The following is a 21,862-nucleotide window of genomic DNA, read 5'->3' on the forward strand; positions in this document are numbered from 1 at the left end:
GAAAGTTTTGATAAAAAATGAGAAACTGGAATGCGATTTTGTTTTGTTGAGTGGTGCGTTGTCATATGACTATCATTGTATTGTCAATATTCTATAGGATATTTTGAATTTTTTTGATATGGCCGAACAGTTTACATTCAATGAATATGCAGATATGCATGTATTTTATGGACGAGCATTTTGTAATGCTGCAGAAGCTCGTCGTCTGTATTCCGAGCATTTTCCCAATCGAACGGTACCGTCAAGAGAAACATTCGAGCGTGTCGATCGCAGCTTGAGGGAGACAGGTATGTAATAATTGATAATTAATTTGAGCACGTTGTTTTATTTCGATATTATTGTAGGTACAGTTTTGCCAAAACGAGGTGGTGAGGGCGCTCCTAGGACTGTACGTACCGTTGTATTGGAGGAAAATATTTTGGAAGCCGTCGCTGATGGTCCTTCAATGAGCATCAGAAATCTATCAGAACAGTCCCATACATCCAAGTCCACTATTCATAGAATAATTAGGGAACAACTGCTCCACCCATTTCACATCCAGAAGGTACATGCCATGACACCTCAAGATTTTCCAGCACGACTGGAATATGCCAATTGGTTCATGGATAGGCAAAGAGAGGATATGACTTTCATTAATCGAGTTTTATTCACTGATGAAGCAGGTTTCAGTAGAGATGGAGTTATCAACTCTCATAATCTCCATATATGGGCCGAAGAAAATCCCCATGGGATATTGCAAACCAAACACCAACGGAAATTCAACGTGAATGTTTGGGCTGGTATCATAGGAAACCATCTTATAGGACCATTCGTTCTACAGGACCGATTGAATGGAGAACGTTATTTGGAGTTCATTCAGAACGATTTGAATGGACTTTTGGAACATGTTCCATTGCAAACCCGAAGAGATATGTGGTTTATGCATGATGGCGCTCCTCCTCATTTTAGTTTGATTGTGCGTGACCATCTGAACCATATTTTCCACAATAGATGGATTGGTAGAGGTGGGCCATATTCATGGCCATCGCGGTCTCCGGATTTAAATCCATTGGATTTCTTTCTGTGGGGGCATCTAAAAAGCCTTGTTTACGCTACACCTATTCACACAAGAGATGCATTGTTGAATAGAATAACATTACATTGTGAAGCCATACGAAACGACCCTGGAATGCTATTTCAAGTACAGAGAGGGTGTCTTCGCAGACTAAGAAAATGTATAGAGAGAGAAGGTGGTCATATCGAGCAGTTTCTGTAGCGGATTTTTCATTTCTGTTTGCTCTTGAGGCTCTTGAGTTTCGTTAGTTAAACGTGTTTGCATTAAAAAAATTCGTTATGAACATTTTACCTATCATTTCCATTTTCCTTAAAAACTAATATTTTCGAATAATGGTAGACATCTCAGGATAAATGTTGTTGAATTAACGTTATCATTATTATTTCTGTTTTGATAATCATCATTTCAATCAATCATTTCAAATAATGGTGGACGAGCGGGTTTGATGTCGTCGAGTGAAACTACATTTTTATCAAGACTCGTTGCTCCGATCGACTTTCCACACGAGTACTTTTATTCATAAAATTGTCCAAGTAACCTTAATTTATTGAAAAATATTGAAAAATATCTGTCATTTCAAAGTTTTGGGGTGTGGACCATCGGGGGCCCGTTACTTGGTAACGAAGGATTTTAGGAAAAAAAGTTATATGAAGTACTGTGAAGTCTAGAAAATTTGTTGAATTATTCACCTCCGTTTCGGTGATGAATTTAAATAACATATTGTTATTCACTAAGAAAAATTTACTGTGATAGCGAAACATGTTGTAATATTTTTGAAAATAAAGTTTCTGAAGAACGAATCGTTAGGTGCAGTTTGCGAAATTTCGACCTTTATCAAGTAACGGCTAAGTCAATCACTTCAGAAAGTCCAAAGCTCTTGAATTGAATGTTGCTACAACTTGGGTAAATCTGATTAGTTTACTGAAAATATCTATTGCAATCTATAAAATCAACAAATCTGGAATTCCTTGTTATCTGTTCGAAAAATTATTATTAGTTATTTTTGCGTGTAATCTAGGATCTCGGTTCAGTTGTTTAACACATTAATTTTTGAAACATCTCTCATGTTTTTCATCCCGCTATAAATCGGGTCGTATCTGGAATAAATTTTTCCTTTATAAATAGTCCCTGAATCCTTTTTGGTTTCTTTTAATCTGGCAGCGGGACATTAAAACAATATTTTAATCCCGATAATTGCACTTAGAGTCGTTGTTCTTGTAATCCTCACGAACTCCGACAATTTCCAGGTTCTAAATGCTTTTCCTCACTCGTTCTGCATATCTGAATGATATTTGTTCAAAGATTACGACCGAAAGTGGAGAAGAATTTTGGATGTCTGTTAGTTGTTCTCATAATCTGTATTCCATGCAAGTATGCAGTTTCGACTCTATTCAATGTCATTGAAAATGTGCACGAATAGCCTAATCGGGAAGATTTGAAAATGTTAATGAAAATATGTCAACAGTTATTTTTGGACTTGTAGGTACTTGTATTTGTTTTCGGAAAAATGAAACTAGTATATTTTCTGAAAAAATAATGACATATGTTCCTCTAAAAATTTGGTCCAAATTCACCAGAAAAAACATTATTATCTATCGTTTTGGTTTTCTATGAAATTTTTTTTTTCTGACTGATTCAGCCGTTACTTGATGAAGATCCATAGTAATTTTATAAACTACACCTCACGAGTTGATCTCCACAAACTTTATTTGAAAAATATATCACGACATGTTTCGCTAACACAGTAACTTCTTCAACAGAGATTTGAATACTACAAGTTGCTTCTTATGCTAATATTTATATACCACAGGTAACTACAATTGGGACTACCTCCATCAAATTACCTAAACCTCTACAATTCTTATATACCTGAGATAGCTCTTCAATTATGATTACCTGAAGCATATTACCTCACTTCTACATCAATAATAATACTTCCTTGGTTTTTTAAGAAAACAAGTTCAATAATGGCGATCTATTCAAATCCAGTTGGTCATTCATTAGAATGTTTGAATTTCTAAGTTTATTAATTTCCATTGCTTCCAAATGATTCACTTAGTTAAAAATAATAAGGTCAAAACATTCAAATTCTAGAAATCAGGAATATATAAATTAAAGCGTGTAACGTGTCCTATGGTATATATTGGTCAAACTGGCAGAACATTTAGGAATCGAATCCAGGAACATCATATGAGCTATGTCAGTAAAAAAACAAATTCAACATATTCAAATCATCTAAAAGAAGAAAATCATATATTTAACGAAGAGTTCGAAATTTAACACATAGAAAATAAAGGTTTGAAACTGAATCATTTGGAAGCAATGGAAATTAATAAACTTAGAAGTTCAAACATTTTAATGAATGACCAACTGGATTTGAATAGATCACCATTATTGAACTTGTTTTCTTAAAAAAACCTGGAAAGTATTATTATTGATGTAGAAGTGAGGTAATACGCTTCAGGTGATCATATTTGGAAAGGTATCTCAGGTATATAAGAATTGTAGAGGTTTAGGTAATTTGATGGAAGTAGTCTGAATTGAATTGAAGGGGTTATATTTTTAGGAGTGATTAATTTTTGGGAAAGAAAGTTTTTGGCTTTCTACTACTCCATCTGATACAAAAAAAAGGGATGAGAGAATCTTCCAAAGAAAGGAAGGAAGTAATCAATTTGAAAATAAGTAACTATATACATGGATGTGTAGATCATGCAAAGAAGTAACTTTCAGACACAAACTGAAAGAAAGTCCTCCTAAAACAGCTACTTTCATATAAACATTGAATTACACGAAAGAAAAAAATTCTTTCGAAGCAAATACTTCTATATGAACACTGAATTATACAGAAGATACTTTTCTTTACTCAGTTTGTGTATCAAACATTTGTTGTGGAATAAGAATCAGATATCATTCACATGAGTTCTACTTTGAATGAATGGTAATAAATTGTACTCACATGGAACAGTGTCACCCTCACTGGTATACACCGATGTTTCGCCTTAAGACACTTGCCCTAAGGCTCTTCAGTACCAAATTGGATAACATTATAGAAAATACAACATACACTTCATTCATGAATTACGATTTTGAATGTCACGGAATAAGCTTGATCTGCTTATGTCATCGATGACATCGTAATGACATTCATTCACCTATTTGATTTAATCCCAGCCAAGAGGAATCTTATTTGAATTGAAGGGGTTATATTTTTAGGAGTGATTAATTTTTCGGAAAGAAAGTTTTTGGCTTTCTACTACTCCATCTGATACAAAAAAAGGGATGAGAGAATCTTTCAAAGAAAGGAAGCAAGTAATCAATTTGAAAATAAGTACTTAACTCTATACATGGATATGTAGATCATGCAATAGTCTCAATTGTAGTTGCCTGTGCTATATAAATATTAGCGTAAAAAGCAACTTGTAGTATTCAAATCACTGTTGAAGAAGCTACTGTGTTGGCGAAACATGTCGTGATATATTTTTCAAATAAAGTTTGTGGAGATCAAATTGTGAGGTGTAGTTTATAAAATTCCTATGAAAGGTCATACAATTTCTGGTAATCATACATCAACATATTTTTTCAATATTTCTATTACTAAATATGAAAAAAGATATTTGTAAAAATATAACGCAAACTATTGTCGAATGCAAGCAAAGCAATATAAAAAGGCCCTAATTTCAAAAACGAAATGGTTAGATAATTGATGTTTCTTGATATTAACATTTACTTTGATATTTCATGATTCACCTAGTGGTGCCGTTGATAAAGCCGGATTTGTAACATTGGCCCCTTTTTTGAGTTACTCCATCGTAGTTAATTTGCCTGCTTGATTCTGCATGACCAAGTCATTTATTTTGCTGCTGGATAGACGTCTGGATTAATGCCTGTCAGATGAAATTCAATATCCATCGAGGTATTAACCAGGAAAGTGGTTTTCCGGCAGGCATTTACCACATCCCACACTGAGAAAACTTTAGGTGACATGTTTTTTTAAGATGTCATTTCGAAACATTTTTTACTGGAAAATAAAACGTTTTCCGATAGATTTTCGTCGTATGTTGTCGTTGAGTTCGGGTTGAACCGCGTCTGAAGTTGTGTGTTCGACGTTTCGGTTTCGATTTTGGAGCTATTTTCAATAAATTGATATTACTTGACGCCGGGCCTCAATCTACCTACTCACGAGTTCTCTCTGAGGTCTCAATCTGCCTACTCCTTGGATTGAACTGTTCAGATGGAAATTATGGCACTATTACAAACAATATTTTTAATAAATAAGTTACTAATGTGTGGCCATCAATATTCAATAAATAGTCATGTTATACAAATGAAATAGTCTCAGAAGGAAGTCCTAGATATTCCTTCACAGAAATAAAAACGTTTTATGTAATGTTCTCAAGTGTTAGGTTATAAGACTTATTTTTAGTTGTTTTAATATGTACAAGCATGTGGACTGTTCCTATATAACTATTTTTCAAAGATGGTAATGAAGCATCATTATTATTATTTTTGTCATCCTCCTTCGTCCTATTCTTGTCACTTTTCCTATTTTTTTATTCTCTATTCTTTAATTTATCAATTTTAGGGTTTTTTTATCAATCAATGCTTATTTTTCTACTTTTCTTTCATTAATTTCAAAAGCTCAGAAGATGTCTTCCTTCATTGAATCCACTTTATTCTTGCTCCTTCAGTACCACTTATCTCAAGAACTTAAAATTAGACTCAAAAACACTCTCGCTTTACTATTACTTTACCAACGTTTCACATATTTTATTGATTTACTTCATTTGTACAGCAATACTCACAATATTAGATCGAATAACATTTTGTGATTGTAATTAAAAACCTTTTTTTTTCAGGACGCACAGCTTAGATGAAAGACTTCTATCATGTAGCGATACTATTGAAGTAAGACAAGCCAAATTTCATCCCGGCAGCGTCAACCATAATCATTTTCTTGTCCTCACTAATGATAACATGCTAAGGTAAGTCAGCAGAGCTCTTACGTAGAGTTCTGTAATGAAAATATAAGCATTCTAGGTAACTATCTTTAATAGAGATTTGTCAGCTAAGAAAACTAATATTGAATACTGGAATACATTCGTAGGACATTCATCTGTTCTGTCTGTTTTCCGTTAACAAGCTGTCGCCCCCTACGAACGACAACTCTCAAAAGTCGAAACTTGTGCGTCCGGCCTCGAGGCTTGAACCACCGGTTCACACAGCGGTCTGTAGGTCTAGTAGGTACTCACAGAAGCCATTCTTAAGTTCAGCGAATGTCTTCAACTGACCAAAGAGCAACTCCAAGGTGGAAGTAAAAGAAATGAAATTTGTTATGGCAAACTTTATAACATTTTCATCTAGTAGAAATTGGAATTATTTCAATTGTTGGAAATCTACATCGCATCTACATTTTTGCTCTATAGATAATTCAATTTTTTCTCAACATATCTCACTTTCTCTGGTATGTTTACATACTTTCGAAATCAGTCGTTTTCGAAAGAGAACATGAAAACTCTGAGCCAATTCGAGTAATATATGAAATAGTAATCTTTTTCAGTTATCCTACTCAGTAGGAGTTGACAAATGCCTGTTAAAAAATAAATGCTTTCCTTGTATCGTGATGGATATTAAGTGGAGATCAAATCGTAAGGTGTAGTTTTTGAAATTACTATGGATCTTCATCAAGTAACGGCCGAATCAATCAGAATTTTTTTTATTTATATTCAAATACTCGCTCAATGCATGCATGCTATATTTTCTCACTTTTTTGTTATAAATACCCTTCACTTTAATCTTCAAGTGAATTTTTTTGGTGAATATGATTTTAAATTAAGGTTGCATTTAAGAGCCTAATTTCAAAATAGTTGATATAATTGAAAATCTGTCCTGAAAATTTAAAATTTCCCATTATGTTAATCAAATTCATCATTATTCAATAACTTAGTACCGTTTTCTGAGCAGACGATGAACCAGTGTCCCACTAAAGAAAAATAAATTTTAATGCTTCCATAGTTGTAGCTTTACTCACTATCTGCTTTAGGTAAACAAAATATTCAACGAAAGGTATTCGTTGTGGAGGAAAATCAGTTTTTTATCTCCCTTTTTGGGTATTTTTACATTCCTCAATCTGAAAAATATGAAAATTATAATGGAGAACTATATACAAGTGTAGAAAGGGCAAACTTTTTAGTTTACCCCGATGAGTTACTGCGTAAAATCAAAGTATTTTTCACAATGAAAAATGTTCTAGTTATCAGTAACTTGTATTTAACAATTTTGCCTATAAAATATTGCTAAGAAATAATACAATACTCATCTTAACGTTTCGGATTCCAAAATCTGGCTCCGTCTTCAGAAATGGACAAAAAATTTAAAGATGTTTGCAATTATTATTTGCATCAAAAGCGAGATTAATCCATTCCATCATGTGTGATGATATATATGTATATATATATATATATATATATATATATATATATATATATATATATATATATATATATATATAGGGAAATATCAAGAAAAGTTGTCGGGCAATTGTTGGAGATTCCAAAAATAATATTATATACAGAGTGTTCCATTTGAAAAATCAAAGTTGCTACTGCTTTCTCATAGAAGCGGCAACACCGCATTGTCGAAAATATTTTAGTTGGCTAGAGAATGTCCGAATATGCCCTCCATTAAATTTTCAAAGTGATCCGTTGTCTGGTTCACCAGAAACGTCTAATGTGCCATCCACCGTGAATCAGCCTGTATATATATATATATATATATATATATATATATATATATATATATATATATATATATATATATATATATATATATATATAATGGCTCCAATACTTTAGACTTAATATTAACAAATATCACGGAAGCGACTGTGAGCGAATGTGAAACGTCTTTAGTGCGGTTGGATAACTACCATCCAGCTCTCGAAATAATGTTCACTGTCAATTTTCAACAAGTAATCGAATCGTCCGAATGTGAGCACGTTGCTGCATTTGATTTCAGGAGGGGAAACTTTGTGGAGCTCTATAGAATGATATCTCAACTTTCGTGGATAGATATTCTTTGCATGGATAATGTCGTGTCGACGGATGTGTAAATAGTTTCTATGATTGCCTGAAGACCATTTTTTGAAAAAAAACTCTTGGAAAAAAAATACTTTCATCCAGAATCGATTTCCCGCATGATTCTCAAAAGAACTCATGCACAAAATTAAATTAATAGAACACTTTTTCAAAATTATGAAAAAAATATCAAAAAAATATTATTATTATTATAAAGAAAAATACAACGAACTCAGAATCGATGTGAAATGTTCGCATGATTTGTGTTATGAATCATATATAAAAGAAATAGAGGGAGACTTGCAGAGCGATCCCAAAAAATTCTGGGCATATATCAAGGAACGTCGAAGAAACTGTACTGTTGCTAACAGATTCGCTTATCATAATGATGATAAGTCAATGATAAGGATATTGCAGACGGTTTTGCTACTTTCTTCAAATCAACTTTCAGGAATAGCGGTGTGCCGGTAAACCCCACACTAGTTCCTGTGTATGACCTAGACATCATTGAAATTGATGATATTAAGGAACAAGAGGTTGAAAATGCTATTAAGACACTGAAACCTAAAGCAGCAATTGGAATCAATGGCATTCCAGCCTACTTTTTCAAGGCTTATTGTGACTTGTTAAAGCAACCACTGACATTGATATTCAATCTTTCTCTGAAAGAAAATCGTTTTCCAAGCTTTCTCAAAATTGGCAAAGTTACCCCCATACACAAAAACGGCAATAAGAACAATGTAAGAAACTACAGACCTATAACAGTCTTACCAGCTTTGTCGAAGATATTTGAAAGGGAAATATATAATCGAGTAAACAATCACGTGGACTCAGTAATAATCGACCAACAGCACGGCTTTATTCGTAATAAATCTACCATTACCAATTTATGCGCATTTAGTAACTTTATTACGGATGTAATAAAAAATGGCTATCAAATAGACGTTATATACATTGACCTGGCCAAGGCATTCGACAGAGTTAACCACAAGGTTTTGATCCTGAAATTAACAGCATTCGGTTTCACAAACAACACACTTGATTTCTTTCACTGCTATCTGTCCAACAGAATACAGTTCGTACAATTTAACAACGTATCTTCCTTCAAATTCACCGCTACTTCGGGAGTTCCGCAGGGCTCGATTTTGGGACCTCTCCTTTTCGTGTTATTTGTTAATGACATTTCTCGGTATATCGGGCATTCTCAATTTCTCCTATATGCCGATGATCTCAAGCTTTTTAGAAGAATTGAAAGCGAAAACGATTCTGATATGCTTCGAAATGATCTCAGTAATCTATCTACTTACTTTTCAGTATCTGACCTATCTCTCAACGAAGCTAAATGCAAAATAATGAGTTTCACACAAAAGAAGTCACCCACTGTCAAGGACTATTTCATTAATCATACCAATTCACAGAGAATAAATGAGATGAAAGATCTCGGGATCATTTTTACTGGTGTGTTCAGTTTCTCTGGGCACATTGAATACTTAGTATCTGAATGTTATAGAAAAATGAGCTTTATCTTAAGATCTAGCCGTGAATTCAATCACGATACTTGTTTGTTACTCTTTAACTCCATTGTTCGTTCTAAGCTGGAATATTGTTGTGTCATTTGAAATCCAAAGACCTTTTTATATTCTGAAACTATAGAAAAAGTCCAGAAACGATTATTAAGAACACTCTTTTTCAGAAAACACAAAGATTGGCCTTTATTTATATCATATTCTAGCCAATTACAAGAATTTAACATGCAACCATTGAAAGACCGCCGTGAGTCCTCGGAAGTAATTTTTGTTTTTAACATTCCTAGAAAACTGAAAGTACCTGAAATTCTCTATAATATTGATTTTATTGTACCTGACGTAAGACTGAAAAGAAGAGACAATCTCCTCCGAATGCTCATAATATATTGTAATATTTTATATAGATTTTAACTGTATCAATGGTATTCAATGAATACTATATGTAAGGAACTTTCGATAAAACTGTACATCATGTAAGTGGAAACCATTCTGTTTGTTTTTCAGTATGAATAAATTTCTATTCTATTCTATTCTATTTCTATTCTATTCTATTCCTTTCTTGATTATTTATTTCTCAACTTCTTTGACATATGTCAAAGGAGTTTTGAAATGTGAAATTATGTCAATGTTGTTGATTGATGACAACTGAAACATTCGATGTAATACAAGGTGCTCTCCGATATCAGTCTGTTGCCATTTCGGCACTATCTAAATTTTCTTCCAATATGGGTAGCCAAGTACGGTCTATTTTTAAGAAGCTGTTCGAAATACAGTTCTCTCCAGATATGAGAATATAAGCTGATTCTTTTAGCTTACGTCTCTTAGAGTGAGGCTCATTGGTATTCATTCTTGTCTTGTTCCTTTCAGCTCGATGTTCTCCGTCTGATTTTAAAATGTGTTCTGACAATTTTGATCCTGTCAATTGTATATTTTTTTATGTAATCTCGATGTTCATTCTCACGCACTTTCAATGGTCTCGAAGTTTCTCCAATATAACTTTTACCACATATTTCATATTTTTCAGATTGTGGAAGGTGAAAATACCCAAAAAAGGTCAACATACAAAATATATTGTTAATTATTTGGAAAACGAACAATATCATTCAAAAACCCAAAGACGAACTCCTCTTACATAATGTTCTAGCTCCTGCACCCCAAAAAATACGTTTTTTTATTGAATTTACAATAACGATTAGGTAAGTGGGCCATCGGTAATAATAGCAACACCACTCATTCGCTTAGCAGTTACAGCATTCTCGGGTTTTTCTGGTGAACATCAAATTTGGGTTATTGTGCGAGGAATTCCACAGGGTGAATCCAATCCCTTTATTCGACCTTTCCTAGGTATTCTTTCATTAGCCCAATTACTTTCATATGGTATCATTAAGAGCAATTGATGGCAGAGTTTTTGACGATCAGTTCTGTTGAAGTGTAAATTTATGTATTGAGCAGAATATCGTACTTGGAGATCATCCATGTAAAGCGAAAACAGAGTTGGTGCAAAAATTGAACTCTGGGTAATATCATCATTGATGATGACGTAAAATAATTCCTTTCCACCACCACCAACTCAATCCTGGTGATAAGTTATATACCAGAAATTTTGACGTATTAAAAAACACTTTAATGTGAGATTTCCAGTTATCAGGTAAAAATCTCACATTAATTTTTTTTTGAAAACGATATAATGGATTTTCATCAAGTATAGCTCAGTTCTATTATATTTTCCTCAGAAATTTCAGAATGACTCAATTGTGTCATACCCTGAAAATAACTTGAATATTTTCAAAGACAGTATGAAGGATTTCCTGACTGATATAAACTAAACCATCTCCAATTGTACGCATCTAATGAGATGATCATTAGGCAAAGAAAAATCAATTTTAAATAAAACTTGTTCAAGTTTGTTATTTAACAGTTACTTTTTTTCAGGCTTTATCAAATTGAAAATAACGAGGCTCATAACATATCCATACATTCGGTCGGAGAGAAACCCACGGGCCTCTTCCCTGGAAGTAAGACAACTTTCCTCGATATTTATGGCGAGATTGCAGTGGACTTCGATTTCGGTCTCCCAGAAGTTTCTCAGTCACCCCAATACTTTGATGTGGCACGCGAAAAATCTTTGATAAAGAGTTTCAATAAAAATAAAGACGGTAATTATTGTTTGCTCAGCATCTTTCCAAAGTAAATTCAATAATTTTTTGTTTTACAGAAACCTATATGATTAATGTTCAAACACAAACTGGCAACAAAATAGTACCAAAATCCCATGTAGAGAAGGAACAAAATGGAAAGGAATGGCATAACCTCATTTGGCCGGTATATATCCTCACAGGAAATATGTCTGTTTTTTCATTGAATATAGACTTGAAAAAGAGGTAGGTAAAGTTTCTTCCAATAGAGACTATCAAAGTCAGTGAGAATCTCAGGTTTGCGACAAAATTTGACTTGGGAGTCTTTAGAATCTTGAAAATTTAAAAATCGTAATGTCTCGAAAGTTTTTCCTAAAACACCGATAAACAACGCCTGATTTCATAAACCTGTCTGAAAGTTTTTAGCACAGTTCAGGCTGTGTGAAAAATATGGCCTACATTGGATGTTCAGTGGATATCTGAAATTAACTTTACGGATATCCATTGGTCGTCCAATGAAAGCCGATGAACGTCTGTTATGTAGCCTACAAGTTATTGCCCGCGGCTTCGCCCGCGTAGAATTTGTTTTGTCACATAAAGTTTCGTGACAGACCATCGCCATTGCCAAGAACGCTGGCAGACGCGTGGTGGCAGACGTCGTTGACGGTTGTGTTAGTTTTGCGAAATTTCTTTATTCAATTCTTGAAGCTTTTCATTACTTGGTGCAGTTGGCATATTTTTTTAGTTACTGTATTTTTAAAGTAAAAATATAAATTACTAGCTGTTGCCCGCGGCTTCGCCCACGTAGAATTTAGTTTGTCACATCAAGTTTCGTGACAGACCATTTTAAACAAATAATTACAATATTTTTGTATTAAACCAAAACTTCAGGTTTCCAACTTCAAAACTGACGAAATTCAATACAATTTTTAAACGCCTATTTTTTACCCTAGGGAGTGGAAATTCCTGATTTTCTTCCTTGATGATTATTTACACATTCCACATTCCACATTCAAGGGAGAAAAATAGGGGTTCAAAGATTATATTGAATTTCGACAGTTTTGAAGTTGGAACCTGAAGTTTTGGGTTAATAAAAAAATATTGTCTCTACTTGTTTAAAATGGTCTGTCACGAATAGTATGTGACAAACTAAATTATACGCGGGCGAAGCCGCGAGCAACAGCTAGTAATTTATATTTTTACTTTAAAAATACAGTAACTAAAAAAATATGTCAACTGCACTAAGTAATGAATAGCTTCGAAAATCGAATTATGTTACCTAAAAAGAAACTAACACAACCTTCAACGACGTCTTCCCGCGTTCTCGGGGAAGGCGCTTCATCGCGCATCGTCCCCCGTCGTCTTACAGTAGACACCATACGTAATGACTCACTGCGTTGCGTCAAGTTAATCTATCGTGATAACTTTTGGACGATTCGTCCAAATTATTAGTATAAAAGACAAAGTTCATCTATATTGAATACTTAAAACGACAATTGTATTAATTTTTATAAGAATTTGACAAATATTCTAAAATGAGCATTGTAAGAAAGTATCCAATTCAATTGTATTTATGGCTCAGTATTTTGCATATAGAGGCTACCACATAAAAAGTATAGTATTTCCAACACCAATTGGAACAGCACAGAGAAGGAATTCCCGCCTCGACATAGGCGTCGGCATATTATTATTTTTCAGTGGTAGTTTTTCAGTTACTTATTCTTACAATCATAACAATCGATCACCCCATGAAAAAGTTATCTCAACTGAATTTTTCCACCATGGGTAATTATGAAAAACTTCGAAATTTAAGGTAGTTGATTTCCGAGTCGAAAACTCTAAAATACAATGAAAACACAAATAATCACACCGAATTGTCGTCAAACATATATTTACAAAATAATAGAAGCCAAAAAAATTGCTAGAAAAATCAAAATTCTTCATCGCTATATTCGGATGAGGTAGAATCATCATCGGGTTGAATAACGATCGGATTTATGGGCCACACAGTTCTTCCACACATCACTATTACCTACTTCATTCACCACTCGCCTTATATTGTCAAGCACTACAGCATTCACAGTCGGTGACTGATTACATTTCCGCAAGCTTTCTTTCATTGTCGCCCAAAACATTTCAATTGGATTGAACACACAATAGTATGGAGGCAAACGTAAGAGAATATGACCACGTGTTTCACACATCGAGTCAATTATATACTCTTTTTTGAAATTACGTTGTTTTATGGTCGCCATGTCATGATTTCGCATGAAATCAACAATATCTGCTTTTTTGTGTTATTGTTTGGTATTGTAGTCAATAACTGAGAATGATACCGTAACAATACCCGAGTGGAGGAATATTTGGAAGAAGCGTGAGAACCAGGTTTCAAATAAAGCACCAAATCATTTCCAAGGTTGGTATATACCATAAATTGTTCCCCGAATCACATCTTTTGTAGCACCATCAACGTTTGCGAATTTTTCATTCCTTTGTTCTCGTTTCATTGCATGGTCAATGACATCCCCTATTTTAATGACTCGAAGAACTGTCGAACGAGATAGTTTCGCATATTCTATTCACAATAGCATTCTGTGAAGTGTTACAGTTTTTCTTCTTCAAGCATTCATGAATATTTAAAATTACTCGCTGAACTTGAACATATAAGTCCTTATTTTCAAATTCCGGAACTGATATTTTTGCACTCGACGCGCGTTTCGCTAACAGCAATAGATTAAAAAGCGGACAAATTAATTTGCAGGTAGTGGTTCCACTAGTTAATTACCGAAAAATCAATTAGGTAATCATCATTTAACAAACAAGGTCCACATCGGACCAAAAAACTTTAGGTATATAAACAGCTAACCCTTGTCTTTAGATTCAGTATCAATTTGCTTCTCCTGAAGATGCTAACCTTGTTAGCGAAACGCGCGTCAAGTGCAAAAATGTCAGTTTGGTGTTAGGGTAATTGATCTCTAGAAAAAGTTTTCAAAAATCGGTTTGCAAAACCACTCACTACCTCACCTAACCCCGCGAACACACGGCACTGATAAAGAAATATTGTGAAACGACAAAAAATTAGTATTCGGCCAGTCCAGCTAGCCGAGCCTTTACTTCTCAACTACATTTGATAGCACGTTTACTAACTATCTGGGCGACTAGAGGCCACAGACAAGAAATGTTTATGACTGTATTCTTATTTTTATTGCCGTTCCAATTGGGAATGGATAGACAATAAATAAATAAATTATATGCTCATAGTTGTTGAAAATAGATTCAAAAACTAATCCCGATATAGAGAACAATTCTTTTTCCAACAAAACTGAGAAATAATCTAATGTATTGATAACATAATCTCATTCACTTTTTTGTTGTTTGCTCAGTGGCTATTTCTTTCCTTAGTTTGATTTGGTAGAATTTTGGAAGTTATTATGAACATCTGGAAAAATATACAATACAAAGTTATTAATTTAAAATTATATAATAGAAGTCTCTGTGAGGCTAATAATAGAAACTCACTGTGTAACAACATGTCCTCTGTATCAGACTTCAAACAAAGTGTACAACAATAGCAAAACAAAATATTGGATTTAAATTTTTCTTCCTTGATCTGAAAATAATAAAAAAACACTCCAAATATTTTACATTCTTTCCAATGTCTTTAACCGATCAGATTACAGTTTACGAATGGTATGTACCTACTATAGAACTTTTGGAAAGTAAAACTTGTAAAACGAACAAATCATGAAATCATATTGATTATTAGATGAAATATATCAACTTCTGGTTGCAAAAGTTTCATGATATGGTAAATTATTCAGTACTCTTCATGAAACATGAACCCCAGCCCACTGCACTAATTGTCAAGTGATTTCTGACCACATTGTAATTTTTTTTTCAAATTAACAGTTCATGAGGATCATATTTGTCCCTTTAATTTTACTACTAAGAATCACCATGTTCGGGAACTTATTATTATGAAGGGTTGGCAAATGAATTAAATTGACTACTTTTGAACTAAATAACCAATAAGTACATGTAAATTTTAAAGTTGGGACTTTCGGCAGCAAACTTCAAAGTTACATTTACCATCAATTTTCAAAACTATTATTCATTGTGGCACCTTTCACATTAAAAAAATGTCACTAGCTGCTAACAGCCAGCTGTGATCATTTGTTATTTTCAGATTATTACTGCACTCATGCCGTTGCCTTATTAGAAGATGTCAGCAGGGTCGATGAGGATGATAAAATTTCAATAATAATAACGAGATAGAAATTGATGAGATAACGTAAAAAATTCGAGCCTGAGGCAAAGAATTTTTATTTCCTAGTGGAAAATTCCACTTTACTCGAATAACAGACTTTTCGAGGATATTCATTGAACGTCCTTTTATTATCCATGTCCATTGGGACCATTATGGGACCATATTGGGATGGATGTTCAGTGGATATTCTGTGTTTTCTTGGCATTTGAATATAAATTTCAGAAAAATATTTAACCCAATCCCTCTTCTGCTAGTTGATACTCATTAAAGTAGTGGTCAACCTGAAACTCGATAGGAACCTAAAATATGTCTGTCTGTTATTTCGTTAGCCAGCGGTCCACACAGCGGTCGATTGAGTGAGTGGAGCAAACCACCCACGTCAACCCAACCGGCTACCGTCCCACCACACTTTTATTCTCACTAGTTTTCTATAGACAACTTTCATATTTATCAAAATTAAAGAAACATATTTTCCTCAAAGTCTTCAAAACGATAATGTGACTAGTATTTTTTTGTATTATATTATCTTCTATAATGGAGAATATGAGACCAAACTTGTAACATTGTCCTGGGACATTATTAAATTTCACTTATTGGTGGTAGAAGAAGGGAGATACCCCAAGTTATCATTATCGTGTTTGTATTACTTTTTTTTCAGCAACAGTTCTATTCGAAATACTTTTCCCACACCAAAATAAAACTGACTCTCGACGTGCGTTTAGCTAACCAAGTTAGCATTGTCAGGAGATGACTAAAGCTTAGAGAATTGCTTAGACTTGCTTAGAGAAACGCGTGTCAATAGTCTTCTACTACTTTCATATTGTGTCAAAACTATTTTCAGATATTGTTGGCCGTGGTCTGCAGATTTTTTAATTTGAAGTTTCGTCCACTACTGCGGTGAATATTACCCAAGACGATGAGGTAACGTTGTTCTCTCAGTTCTCTCAGTATATTCTGAGAGGACAGCCAGGGCCAACAAACAGAGTTATCTCTAGTCGTGAAAGTTTACATCTTTTCATATTGAAGTTAAGTTTTTATTCTATTGAGAATTTTTTGGACTTCAATTAAAAGTGAAATGATCCTACTGATTTCTATTGTAGGAAATTTCTCATAATAAGGATAAAAATGAAATTAAAGTGCAAGTTCAGAACATGAAACGCCAAAGTATTGTTGATGTTTCTTTTAGTGTGAAAACCAAAAAGAGGTTTGTTTTTAAAGAAATAGCATTGAGGCAAACTTCATGCTTGAAAAAATACAATCGTATTCATAGTTATGTAATAATGAAGTGCTCATTATGCCTGATACAAGAGGTAGAAGAATGAAGAAGATATCAATTTTTTTATAGTTTCAAGGTCGTAGGTGCGTCATCTATGTTCAGAATGTTTCAGGTTAGCTTATGAGCTACTGAGCACAATTATTTGTTTTCTAAATTTATTTCATTTTGTTCATCTGCATCGTGCCTAATTCAATCTATTATTATACTGTTGAAACCCTAACTGATATTTGTTTGCAGATGGAAACCAATGCTGAAAGGTCCTTTACCAATGTCCTCTTTCGAAAGTGAACAGGGTGAGGCTTGCTCGTTAATTTGTCTGAACACTGTTCCTGAAATCATTTGTATAGCCATGTCGAACGGTATTCTCTGCCATTCTATATTATTGGACCTAGAAGAAGAAACTTACGAAGAGGTACAATAATACTGCTGGTTTAGTAATCATCAAATACAATTTTTATTAATTTCAGCTTAAACAAAATTCGAAATCCATTTCGAATATTCCCAACAAGGAACTCATAGCTTTTGAGTCTGTGGAACTTGAGATGGGTTTAGTAACTACTGGAGATGACAGCAGCCTTAAATACAAGTGTCAGATATTCCTTCACAAAGATGAGTCTAAAACCGACAGATATTATGCTACACATGCTGCTGGAATTCACTCAGTGTCCATTTCTTGTATTGATGATTTGCAAAATTTTGTGCAGGGGCCAGAAGGTTAGTTGAATCTTCACATTTGAAAATGTATTATTGGAATCGTTTCTATAGAATCATTTCTGTAGACTTCTTTTTATTTACAATGTCATAGTCCCCAATACAAGGTGAGAATAACAAAAAATTAAGATAACAAGAATTCAAAAATATGTATCAATTTTTTAAGAAATAACATTTGATTTTCGTTTTCACAAAAAAATAGACTAGTAAAAAAATAGACACATTATTTCTGAATTTTCCAAATGAAAATAGAATTTAACTTTATTTCCTAATATCGATCATAGAGCTTTCACGTAGATAAATGTAGAATTTGAATTGGTTATATACTAGTAAAAGGAAATAATAATTAACTTCATTTGAATACTGCAGTAAAAATGTTTTGAATGATATTCAATTCCATCATCTCGTCATATCTGATATATAACTTTCTCATATCTGATATATAACTTTCCATTGTATTCTGTACTCCTGAGTTCAAAATCTGTCAATATTTGTAGGCAATACAAGTTCTTACCTCTAGCATTCAGAAACAAATATATGAAACATTGCCAACCACTTTAATAGTTGAGGATCTCGACTCATCAAAGCATTAAACTTTCACCTTCCCATATCAAGATGACTGAAGTTGGAAACCAAGAAATTTTACTGATGTGATCTCAATATACTGAAACTGGCAAGGATATACCAAGAATATTGACTAGAAACCACGGTTTTTGTAACTACTCCTTTTCCATTGTCTGTAGAAGTTAGGTAGCTATGTTCAAAAATGATCAGGTATATTCGAGGGTTTATTATAGCTCAGGTATTTCAGCTCCTGTCTTCCGACAGTCCCAGTCTTTTCATATAATGACTCAATTGACAGTGACCTGTAAGTAGACCTGTTAGATAACATAGATCATTCCTGCTATATATACATGTTTCAAAATGGGCCAATGCGGGTGGATTCTACCAGTAATCTAAAACTTTTACAGACTAGATGCCAATGACAGATTACCTTTTAAACTCATTAATGAAGGACATGTTGCGGTTTTGTTAACTGTTCAGTGATGATATCACTGAACATTGAATATGAAATTGTTCTTAACCGATCCCGGGTTTGTTGAAGCAGTTATTCAGTTCTCTTCTCGGATAGTCTCTTCATAAAGGTTTTTCCGTTTGTGATCCCAGGTATGTTTACTCAGTACTCTTCATGTATCTTATAAACCCACTTTCCAATCTGGTTGCGTACCATAGTTTTTGGATGATGCATTTCTGGCAGACTCATCAGCTTTTTCATTGCCTTTGATACCTGAGTGTCCTGCCACCCAGTATAGAGTCAATTCATTCAGTTTTCTAAGTTCTTCACGACATTCCCAGACCAGTCTCGATGTTCCAAGTGTCTTGAGGCCACAAATTGATATTTTTTGTGTATCACAAGATTTCATATACTTCAGCCTGAAAGACTGATGTATACCGAGCAATTAGGTAATTGAAATAAAGAAATTTCTCCTGCACGGTAAATACCACCTTCTGTTCCTTGTTCGGGTTTTGACCAATCTGTGAACGAGTCGTTTCCACTGATATGTTTTCGGAATAACTGTTCTTTCTCTACTCCTCGCAATTAAAGTCTTGAAGTGCATTTGTATAGAACATGTATTTTGGTTTATTGTAATCTAAGAACATTTTCGTGTTTGTTTCTCCATATATTCCAAAATTGCAGTCTAGGCCAACATGTGTTAATGGGTCCAGCATCAGTTCTATCTCCACCTTTTTTTTTTCACTCTTCACTGGAGGCCTCCTTTTGAATTTGTCCAGGGCTTGTGTGTTAGATTTATGACCAAGATAATCTCTTTAATATACAGTCTCTTTTCTTGTTTTTATGTGATCCATGGTATTTGTTTTTAGATTATTTATGTCATAGATGCTGGTGAATACTGAACGACCTCATCGCATTGCCTTCTCCGTGAGTCTCTATTAGATTTCTTCCAGGCTTTCTTGTATTCAGTTAGTGACCTTTTGTATCTGTCCTATAAGTTATATTATCCTATAAGTTGAATGACACTTCTTAAAAATTCTCGTATTTTTAGAAAAGGAAAGAAATAACTTATATGTTGAATTTATGAATGATTCAAAAATACTACACATATTCTTATACAGGTTTTCCAATCACTATCTCAAATTTAAAATATTTTTTATTGGATTAGATCATAAAATGCATTCCTACAAACTTCATTATCAGTCATAACATATATAAGGTTACGATTTTCTACTTGACTTTATAATACTATGTATTTCAATATAGAGTTGGATCCCACCTCTGATATCTTCGTACGCCCGACCAAAGCTGAGTATACAGTTTGCACCAAAACGGCTACTTCTCAGAAAGTGAACCCAGTAATAGGTTTTGGCCTTTACTATGAACCTACTGCCATCATTACCCTTTTGGCTGACGGAAGTCTTGTTACACTTGGTGTACTGTATGCTGCTGATCTGCCTAAAATTAGTGACACGGATGATTATTGTGATGGTGCGAGGCAAGCCTCTCCTCTCAAAAAGGTAAGTCATGCATTTTGGTGAATATATTCCAGTATGTTACACGAGACCCATTGCTGAGATTCCATTTTTATGATCATGATGACCTTCAGAATGATAACCACCAAAAAAAGTGTGCTTAGGGCACATGATTTTCGGACCAAGTGATCACTTACCTCATAATATATTCAGACCAGGAGAGCATTTTGATCATCATGAGTATCAAGTAGTATCATTGTTATTTGTATTTACAATTTTCTCGAAATCACTACTGTCATATTCGTATTTGATGTGAAACTGAATAATATAAAATTTTCATTTTACATGATGAGTTACTTGATACGAGGGCAACAATAGCCAAATACCTTGATATAATAATTCCGTCAACGTTAACAAGTGATTCTTTCAGGCACGTTGACAATTGCGTACATAATTTTCAATCTATCAACTTGATATGGTCTGAACCTCAGACGAAAGAAAAATTCTTTGGAAACATATACTTTCATATGAACACTGAATTATACAAAAAAACACTTTTCTCTACTCAGTTTGTATTCCAAACATTCGTTATGGAATTATATCAGATATCATTCACAGGATTTCTACACAATATACTAAATGAATGGTAAAATTTCACTTACATGGAACACTGTCATCCTCACTGGTAAACATTGATGTTTCGCCATAAGACACTTGCCTTAGGGTTCTTCAGTACCAATCTGAATAATATTATAAGAAGTAACCACACAATCCATTCATAAATTACGATTATTTATGTCACGGAATAAGTTTGATCTACTTTTGTCATCGATGACATCGTAATGATATTCATTCACTTATTTGATTAAATCCCAGCCAGAAGGAATCTTATTTACATTGAAAGGATTTTTTTTTCGTGTAATTCAATGTTTATATGAAAGTAGCTGTTTCAGGAGGGCTTTTTCTTCCAGTTTGTTTCTGAAAGTTACTTCTTTGGATGATCTACACATCTATGTATAGAGTTACTACTTTCAAAATTGATTGCTTTCTTCCTTCCTTGGAAGATTCCCACTTTTTTTTGTATGGAGTAGTAGAAAGCCAAAAACTTTTTTTTCTAAAAATTAATCACTTCTAAAAATATAATCCTTTCAATATAAACAAAGCATTCATGTTCCAACACCAGATAGCACTGTTTTGACATGCCATAGGGCTTATCAGTGGTGTTAGGCTGAACCACGAATGCATTGAGGCGTTTCTGAATAGAAAAAGGCGATGACATCTCTCCGTATTTGTACTATTCGAAATAGGAAATAGTTGTATAACTAAATTA

General features: G+C 33.7%; 1 protein-coding gene across 1 annotated transcript in view; it reads left to right on the top strand.

Moving 5' to 3' along the window:
- mbo (Nuclear pore complex protein Nup88) overlaps nucleotides 1-21,862 on the top strand; it is a 288,902-nt gene that overhangs the window by 261,712 nt on the left and 5,328 nt on the right. Inside the window, exons 3-8 of the mRNA XM_074185808.1 lie at nucleotides 5,911-6,036; nucleotides 11,586-11,809; nucleotides 11,869-12,034; nucleotides 17,569-17,743; nucleotides 17,799-18,045; nucleotides 20,324-20,577. Of these exons, the coding sequence (XP_074041909.1) occupies nucleotides 5,911-6,036; nucleotides 11,586-11,809; nucleotides 11,869-12,034; nucleotides 17,569-17,743; nucleotides 17,799-18,045; nucleotides 20,324-20,577 (1,192 nt within the window). The remainder of the gene's footprint in view (nucleotides 1-5,910; nucleotides 6,037-11,585; nucleotides 11,810-11,868; nucleotides 12,035-17,568; nucleotides 17,744-17,798; nucleotides 18,046-20,323; nucleotides 20,578-21,862) is intronic.

The sequence above is a fragment of the Leptinotarsa decemlineata genome, unplaced genomic scaffold (assembly GCF_025532065.1).
Source record: "Leptinotarsa decemlineata unplaced genomic scaffold, Ldec_3_MD MMD2_tig00078346_RagTag_RagTag, whole genome shotgun sequence".
Taxonomy (NCBI): Eukaryota; Metazoa; Arthropoda; class Insecta; order Coleoptera; family Chrysomelidae; genus Leptinotarsa; species Leptinotarsa decemlineata.